General features: G+C 38.9%; 1 protein-coding gene across 1 annotated transcript; it reads right to left on the reverse strand.

The window, feature by feature from the left end:
* Positions 1-7,933: 7,933 nt before the first annotated feature.
* Positions 7,934-9,454, reverse strand: LOC149284370 (beta-1,4-mannosyl-glycoprotein 4-beta-N-acetylglucosaminyltransferase-like). The gene has a single exon (XM_089496795.1). The coding sequence runs from the start codon at positions 9,452-9,454 to the stop codon at positions 7,934-7,936; it is 1,521 nt and encodes a 506-aa protein (XP_089352921.1).
* Positions 9,455-9,873: the final 419 nt, after the last annotated feature.

Below are 9,873 nucleotides of genomic sequence, written 5' to 3' on the forward strand. Positions count from 1 at the left end.
TAGAGATCACGGAGGTAAATGCTGTTTGCTTTGCTGATCCCTAAAGAGAAGTAGAAGGGCATTACTTTCTTAATTCTTAAATAGAAGGCAGTGCATAGAAGGTCTTCTAATTAAGAAATTATTCTCATATCAGTAATTCTTAAGGAAATAGAAGGGTTGGGGAATACATAGAGGGGATTCTGATTAAGAAATTATTCTCAAATCAGTGCTACAGATGCCTTACTGGGTTAATAGGTAGAAACAGTTTTCAATATACTTTTGTAATTTTTGGCATTAAAGGATGCTGGCACTGAGCGGTACAGTAATGCCTCTGTTTACACTTAATTTTAATGCCTCTCCTTCACTGTTATTTATTTATTTGCTTTGAGAGTTGTATATGTAGTGAAATGTCGAATATTAGAGATTCGTGCTGACAGAGTGTCAGGGATAAACAGGACGTAAATCAACAAAATTTAGAGAGGGAGTTGTAGAGGACAGCAGTTAGAGGAACATGACTAAATAATCTTACAAAATCAACACCTTTAATGTTATAAAATTACTAAATTTTAGCACCTGCTATAGTGAATATAGTGTTATCCTTGTCAACCCCCCCCCCCCAAAAAAAAATACACGCAGTTTTATAGATAATGGCTTTAAGGTTTGTTAGTTTGTTGCTTTGTTACCCGAAAAAACAATTTTTTCATTAACAGTTCTAGCAACAGTGATATAATGCAAAAAAACAAACCTTGGAGAATGTGTTACAGCAGCTAGCATAGATCTGCGCTTCCATATATTATCTATACAAAAGATTATATAGAAAACACAATTCTCTTGCAGATGGTAAAGTTGGGGCAATCAGGAAGAACATCCAATTGGTTGTTATGGTGGCTGCATCACTTTGTACCAGAATACGCTTTAAAACATAATCCCAACAGCTCTAAAATGGGCATTTACCACCAAAAGTTTGAAACGAGAACATTGGGTGCTATGTATAAAAAGCAATTTTGGTGTAAGGTGGTAAACGTGAATTAGTAGAGAGATTTTATTGGCTGGTATGGTGACAACCATTGTCATTTTGCACCAGAATTGCTCATTATACAACCCCTTATAACATGGCTAGTAAGCAGGGCAACAACTGCAAGTTCCATTGGCCATCAACTCATTGGATGCCTTACATCTCCTGTTTCACCTAGTAAGCAACATGTACCAAAAACGTATTCAACAGAAGAACTCTTCCAATCATAAATTAAAGAATACATTATTTATGCATATGCTACACATAACTATGTACATACATATGCATGACATCTGAAATCATCTCACACACAATTTATGCCCACACTAACATCTCTGGAATTACGCAAACACAAAGACCCTTGTTCAAGCAGCTAGGAAGCTGGGATCTTGGCATCCAACCTTTAGCTAAGAGAGTCTGAGACTTCTTCACCTACATATGCTGGGAGACAATAACGTATGGATACAACTGGTCAAGATCTTTAACCGCGTTTGCTAATTGCGAACATGTAAGCTTCCTACAGCATTTATCTATTGTCTTGAGGTGACGGGAGTCTAGCATCTAGCTTGTATAACTATGGGATACATAAATATAACCAATATTGTGTTTATTTTCTAGAAAGGAAGCTATCAAGAAGTCCTCAGATTACAAATACTGGAAGGAAATGGGTGACAAACAGTTAAACCTCCTTGAGGACTGAATAGCTGTATAACATACAGCAGTCTGTATCATGACCGTTTACATTATATACTACTCTGGACCAGCATTCCTCCTAAGGCTATGAAGCCAACAGCTAAAGGAAGATACCGTGCAAAGAATTCATTTTGCAAGGTTGCACCGAGCAGTGAACGTATCTTTATAAACTACGGGGCATGGCTTTAAAAGTTCTTCCTTAAAGATTTTACAGTTGGACTGCAATGCTCTGGAACAATATGTATACGTTATATTCTTTTTTTTTTATTGCTGGAGTCCTCTTTCAGTAATGGGGGTTTAAAATGAATTTATGAAAATGTAAATTTTTGGGGTGTAAAATATTTCAGATTCTTTTCATTACTAGGGTATGGTAACCATATGAAAGCAAAATAATACATATAGCATTTGTGTGTGGTTTTTTTTTTTATTGTTTAGCAGCACATATGGTTAGACCAGCACCGAATCCATATCATTATATATATATATATATATATATATATATAGTAGTAGTAGAAGTATTATTAAACACTCATCTACAGACACCAGACAAGCCAGAAGGCTTGTTTTTTTCCCTCAGAAATCTCATGGTGCTGCCACAGGCACAAGGGATTTTGGGTAGGCGCATGCAAATAAGGTTAACAATGATCACCTTTGCCTCTATATCCAGAGATGCAATAGCTAGATCACCATGGACAGCTGTTTCGTCCTTTATGGGACTCGTCAGCATGAGGTTGTGATACTGGCTTAATAGTTGAGGCTTGGGGTAGCCAAGAAATACCATTTATATATTTATATATATGGGATGTTCTATAAATGCATTTCTCACCTCCAGACCTATTATTTACGACACCCCACTCAACCCCCCCCTTCTCTTATACCATCACTTGTTTTAAGTTGTAACCTCTATCATGTTGATTAGTATTGCTTCGAACCTGATGAAGGGAGGAGAACTCTCGAAAGCTTGTCTTTTAAATATTATGTTAGTCCAAAAAAAAGGTATCCCCCCATACTCTGCAATACTCTGATTTTTTTGACATTGTGTATATATATATATATATATATATATACGGAAGAGCAGTGAGGGGAGTTTAATGTATAAAATATAGCTTTTAATTAACACAATAAATTACCATCTATGTAATCTCTATACACTGTGGAGATGGAATAAGGGCTACTCATATTAGATGGAGTAAGAGTGGACAGTGCCCCACGGGTCATACACAGCGAGTAATAGCTATGTACATACTGCCAAGGCGGAGCAGAACCGTTGATGGTGATGGTGGGGTAGTTATGTACTGCAGTAGGAGACCTGAAGGCTGGCTATTGGGTTACGTCTTTACTGCTGGGGAGAGGTAAACAGTTCAATGACAAGTATATACACTAGTTAAATACCCTCAACCACCCGGCACCAGCAGCTCTGGAAAATAGGCCTGTGTGTTGTATGGTCTCATTGGCTGGGGGAGGGGCAGCAATGGTATTTTCACACAAGACTCGGTGTGCTACGGGTGGAATCACGGAGGGGAGACCTTTTCTTTCCTACAGGAAACAGCCGCAGAAACAGTATCCCTAAGGCCTCGTGTGCAGCAGTGCTAGAACAGAGAGACTGCAATGCAGTATAGCAAACATTGCTACCAAGCTACCAAGTAATCACATGATCAGCATCTTCAAAGATAAAGAGGTCAGGCAGACCTTCGCACTAGATGTGTTAAATATTCCTCAGGTTTCAGATATAAATATTAAAAAGGTAATCATGGCATAAATGATCAGATAATAATAATATGCATGATACATAATTATATACTATTTTTTTTAACAGTCCTAGGGCTAAAATAAACATGAACCTTGTTAACACAAAATAGCTAGAAGTAAATATATGTAAACAAGGATATATATATATACACAGACACCAATAAAATATTTTTTTTCACAGAACTAGGGAAAAGGTACATTGGTAGGATGCTATATAAAACCAAACAATGTATCTACCATGGATGGCTTATTTGGCTTATCAAGCCCCAACATACAATATCCACACCTGAGAACACTTCAGGCCATGCCAACAGGACACCCAACGATATGGGGACAGCAGTTTTAAAGGGTTTCCTGCCAAATTAAATTGTGCATGCATGTACACACAAACACATGAATATATAGGGGCAGAGAGAGAGGCCTACAGCCACATGTTCTTTCATTATACTGTGTTCTATAGCCTATAATTGCAGTGTAGACCTTTGCTGACTGCTGATATATTTACTAACACCGGTTTTTAACAACGGTGCCCTCCTCACCTGTCAAATTGTTGTGTTATATACTACTTGTTATATCCTGTCTACCCATTGTACAGCGCTATGGGATTTGATGACGCTATATAAAACAATAATTAATAATGACAACAACAGCGCTGAATTGTTTACATTTTATATATTCTTCTCTGGGTTTAACCCGTTGCCTCCCAAAGAATGCAATACAGGTTAGAAGTAAGTCACATCCTGACTTGGCTCAGTGAATAAGGACAGATATCTGTTTAAATGTTACTGATCCGGAGGCTTCTTCTCCAAAAATCTGAAGTTACCGAAAAAATAATTACTGGTATATGTAACAAGATAATGTAAAATGTACTGTTTAAATTATATGCTTGTAGGCAGAGGGAATAATAAAAATACAAAAAAGTGTGTTTCACATTCTGTATATACACACACACACACACACACAAATCTGCATCAGTCCTTATCAAAGCATGCTAGAATTTATAAATGATACATTTGGAGATGGGCTTTTAGACCTTGTTTAATATACCATAACGGCTTCTAATTAATCAAGAATCAGGCCGAGAACTGAACTTCTAGTCAGTGACTTCGTCTAATAACCTTTCCCCCGTCAGGCACTTGGTTTAGCTATCACCTCCAATAAAGACCTAAGTTACACTTCAAACTGCACTCCTCTGGTGGAAAGCGGATCATGAGCCACTGAACATCCAGGACAATGAGAGCCGAAAAGCAAATTCATATTAGCAGCTTCACTTTCAGTAGTAACTGGATTCCCTTCTTGTAGAATGGTATTGTTCCCTTTCACAAACGGTCTGCAGCGTTGCCAGACAGGTACAGATTATCCCAACAGTCAATTTTGGCATTAAATTCTGGGTTAATAGAACATACAAAACAACCTCTGCAGATGGGTAATGGTGGTTAATCAAAGTTTAAATTTTTTAAAACCTGTGCAATACTGTTTAGAGTTCTTTATCTGTTCCTTGTCATCGATGTCTATATAAGTAATGCAAGGGAACACATTTGTAAGAGAGTCTTGGTGTTCCTTTTACCCTGTGAAAACGAGGACAGTGCATTGGCTTACCCTCTGTTATCCAAAGAGTTAATCAAGCCAAGTTGCTTCTCTGTAAGTCCCATTGTTCTCAGCAAGCTACAAATTGTCAGCAAGTGGTTTAAACAACTAAGTAGCACAGATTCAAAGCCCCAAATAATTCCATAATATTCCCGTTTTAACATATAAATGGCATATGACATTTCTCTCATCCCGACATTGTGGGATAATAGTGTTTTGCCCCTAAGATGTTCTTCGCCACCAGACAGACAGCACCACTATACATACTGTGCATGTATTTACCCCCACATTCTCTGACTCCTGTCTCCCAGTGTTATGGTATAGGATTTAATCCTTTCTGCTCCCATCAGGTACCACCACGATTGCTTGCAAAGCCAGTTAACTGGCATTTCAGCCAAATGGTGCAGAGCATAAAGAAACATACAGAACCAGTGTGGAGAGAAAGTGGAGACCGGGATAGCGCCTATACGTTATGGAACAGTCATGAAAATAAAAACAGCAAAATTGACTTCCCCCTTACTAAAGAATATTTTCTCTACAAGGTCTCTAAAGGATATCTTTTTTTTCAACTTTCTTATCCACCAAGAAAACAGTAGCAAGTGATCTGTTAAGAACTATGGGAATAACCCTGAATTGGTAACAGTCGGTAAACAAGTTATTCTCAATTGGAAATATGCACGTAGAATTTGGCAGCATAAAATTGCTCGTGTCGGTTAATCTGTTTCTTATGTGGCAACTTTGCATTACAAGATTACACTTAGTAGTCAATAAATATTAAAACGTCTTCACTGGAGAAAGAATCTAGGAAATAAGAAACTTTCAGTAATGCCCATATCTACCTTCCCTGGATGTATCATCATCACGTATCGTCCAAGCCTACAGACCCTCTTAACCCCCATGCAGGGAATCCAATAATCATTTCATATAATCCACATTTACAGAGTACCTTGGAGACCTGTATTATTTTGATATTGTTTCAGAAAGCTCCTAAACACCCAAAAGCTACATTTTGCCGTTTCAAAAGCAGGTTTACTTAAAAAGAGGAAACCAATTTGGATCTGTGACGTATATCTTCTACACGTTGAAGCAAAAAGCAGTCTTCACCTGGTAACCTCCGCTAAAGCGGTTAGGAACAGGCAATGTCTGCTCATGTTCCAGCTCTGTACCTGTGACATACTTTGGTGGAAACTCCAGCACGGCAATAGAGTTTCTCCCGCTAGAGTTTCTTCCCCACAGGTAAACTGCTACTTCCCACCCCTTTTTAGAGCTCTATAAGAGAACTAACATATTTTGCTATTTGTTTTGGCCATATCCACCGAGTGCACTGCAATCTATTTAAATTCCCAGTTTTTGTTAGGTGATTTAATACATGCCCATGGCCATTTTGAGAGAGATTTTTTTTTTTTAGCAAAAACCCAAATTTAGCCTGGTAACATAATCGCAGGTCAACAAGGTATATTCAACGACATAGACACATGGTGAGCCTTTAGTAACTGCACCACTACTATACTGGTGGTACCTGATGTGTTCAAGACTACATCACAAATCCAACATGGGAGCCTCTTGTCATTCAAAACTACTAAATCTTCGCCCTTATTATCAAACATCTCTGCCTTAAAATCGTTATAAAAAAACCACCTGATACCAGTGTTAACATATGTGGCTTTATAGATGTACCCTATTCTCCTTCCATTCAGAGAAACTTCTACAGTATGTAAATTAAGGTATTAAAAGAAGAATAAAAAATTCCAAGAAAAGTGCAATACATCTTCATTACACCTCTGCTTATCTTTTAAGTGAATACCTTGAGAACGGCAATGCGCTGTTGCAGGTGGCAAAACGTGAATGTAATGCCAATGGTAATTTGGTCTTGTATTCCAGACCAAAGTTTCAGCATTAATGACAATGGAGGTATTAAGTGAGTTCAAATCTCAGCAGACTAAATAATTTATTAGGAAGAATGCAGATCTCATGCTATAGCCACAGCCTTATATGCAACAAACACACTTTTGAAATTAGATGGTAAATTCTACCTGTGGAGTTTTCACTCTAAGGAGAGAAGTCCTGCGTGGAAGCTGATAACAGAGCACTGTGGAAAACATTCTGTAAAAAAATTCTTACTTGTGACACCTAGGAGTGAATCTAACTGACCATAGGGTACACTGGACATTTTCATAGCTGTAACTCTATGAAATAGGTACTCACTATGCATTAACTTTGGCCTTTAATTACAAACTCCAAGCTACTTTTAGGCACTATTGTTCATTTAATGAATATTGCTCCGATCTCCAACACTCAAAGGGTTAAAGAAGCAGAGCAACTCTGCCCCAACTGATCATGCTAGTCTATACGTTTGTGTGTGCTTGAATAGACACAGTATTTTTGTGAATTTACTTATTCATTCTACTCAAGGGTAACCAAGTATATGTTAGAATAATCATATATTTGTTTAGTAATATGTTATTCTACAGCTGATGTTAAAACAAATTTGCATATTCATATTCAATATTGCTCTAACCTGCAGCATGATCATTAATCATCCCGTTGATGAGCTTCTGCAATGCATTGGAGGCAAATAAGTTAATGGCCAAGGCACAAGAACATGCCATGGTGCTTACTACAGCGACAGTTACTGTACTGTAAGAGAGTCATTGTTTGGTTTTTAATATTACTGCTGAAATACCTCCCCTTTGGTGCACGATGAAAACCACCACCAGTAACTACTTAAACATAGAAAACTGGCAGGAAATCAGTGCGGCTCAACAACTTTACATAACCTGCCGAGTCACCTTAATCTCCAGTTAGTGGCAAATTTCCTTTGCAGTGATGACGAAACAAAAAAAGACAGAAAAAAACCCAGTGGGTGAAGATAATCGTACCGTTACCAGCATTTGCAAAGTTCCAACCAACTCAGCTGCTATAAGGATTTTTAAGTAAGTAGCTATAGCGTTGAGTGTTTTCCTGGACATATTTAGGTGCATACATATGCTCATGAGGGTCTGCAGGTGGATACTCTTGCTTGGTCCCATCAAACCAACCCCCAGTCTTTATAAGCCACCGAATGTAATTTAGATCCCTTTTGTCTTCATAGTCTCCCCACCTTGGAAAATCACCATTTTGTGCTGAGATTAATTTAAAGTATATTCCCTCGGGTGTAAAACACCAAGAGCAGTGCCAGCCAGCAAAGTGTAATGGGCTTCCCAACGACCACTGCACCAGGATGTGGCCAGTTTTATTCTCATACTGACGGAAGTTGGGCATAGTGTAGTACTCCCGCCTGCGTAAACGAATGCCATCAGTGCCATACACTGTTCGAAGCATTCCAATAGTGCAGCCAGATATCACCTCCAGTGTCCCTGGCTGCTTCCAAAAAAAGCCATATAGTGACTTGCGCATATGGAAAGCAAAGGGCTCCGTCCAACCATCATACAACTTTAGGAATAAAACCCCCTCTCTGCTTGGTATTTCATCCGCATCATCAATGATGAAGAGATCATCATCTCGAAGATTTCGTAAACGTCCAACTCCATTTCTGGTGAGGAATGTTCGTAGGTAGTCATCTGCAATCCACCCATCTTGTTTACCTCCCTCTGGAAAGTGGTTTAAGAAAACATAGACCACCTTAGATTTGATGTAATCAAAAGTGCCATTAAGAAGCATCTGACGAAATAAAAGTGGCCTTGATTCCCCATATGCAGTAAAATTTGATTCACACACTAGGAAGACGTCAACAACTCCTGCCAGCTCGTGGAATCGTGCCTCCAGGAGATCAAACTCATGGTTGATATTGATAGCATTGATTACACGCCGTGGTTTCTGACGAGGTGTCAACCGGTCCTTAGTGGGTAGGTTGGAATGTTGGACAACTGTTGGCACCCCACAGCTGGGCCCATGCCAGCCTGGCAAACATACGCATTCAACCCACTTCCTGCGCCACTGTGTTTGTTGCATCTGTTGACCTCGTACAATGCCAGAACCTGTCCTTCGCGGAGAAGTGCGTTCTGGTTTCTCTGAAGGTGAGCGGTCCAGGGATTTTGTACCTGGTTTAAAACATACACCACCAGACTTGGTGCGCACAAAATACTCTGTTATGTCTTCTTCCAATACAAACTCGGTCAAATGTATGTCATCTATGTTATGATGTTCACCTTGTCCTGAAGGAAGTGGATTTGGCAGGTGATGGTTATGATGAGGTGGACGATAATAGGCAGGAGTACGCAGGATCTGAGTACCATCTTCATCCCTCAGCACAAGCTGTGGTATCAAAGGGCGAGACTCCCAGAAGAAGCCAGAGATAAGGTTGGGGCTTAAAGACACCAATTCCCGCGATAGTGAGACATAGGACAGGGCCTTCAAGAAGTGGAGAACTGAGATTACACACAGTCCAGCCATGCAAAGCAGCAGGAACATCTTGTGCCACCTCATCTTCATCCTGTTCATTAAAAAAAAAACAAGAGAGTATTAACATACATAAAATAATGTACTGAGATTGATTGAAATGTCATTTTCAAATAATGCTAAAACAATAAAACAGTTATATTCAATATTTATAGCAGGACCTATAGCTCCTTAATTAGTTCATGTTCATTTGGGGTAAAAATATCCTCTGTCTGTTTCACAGATCACCAACAGCACAGCACTGCAATTGCTGAACAGACAAGTGTAACATTCTACAGACAAACGCTATTTTAAACTAAATCAGTACCAAAGATACGTAATGTGTTGTCTGATGAGAAAAATCTGGCCATTGTCACTGGCCTAATACCATACATAGTGTAAAACCACTGTAAACATTTTCAAGCATTTACTGTTCTTTTATATGCATGGAAATATCCCCTGACATTATATTC

This window comes from Sceloporus occidentalis, unplaced genomic scaffold (genome assembly GCF_023333645.1).
Source record: "Sceloporus occidentalis isolate IW3139 unplaced genomic scaffold, rSceOcc1.0.p SCAF_94, whole genome shotgun sequence".
In the NCBI taxonomy this organism is placed as follows: domain Eukaryota; kingdom Metazoa; phylum Chordata; class Lepidosauria; order Squamata; family Phrynosomatidae; genus Sceloporus; species Sceloporus occidentalis.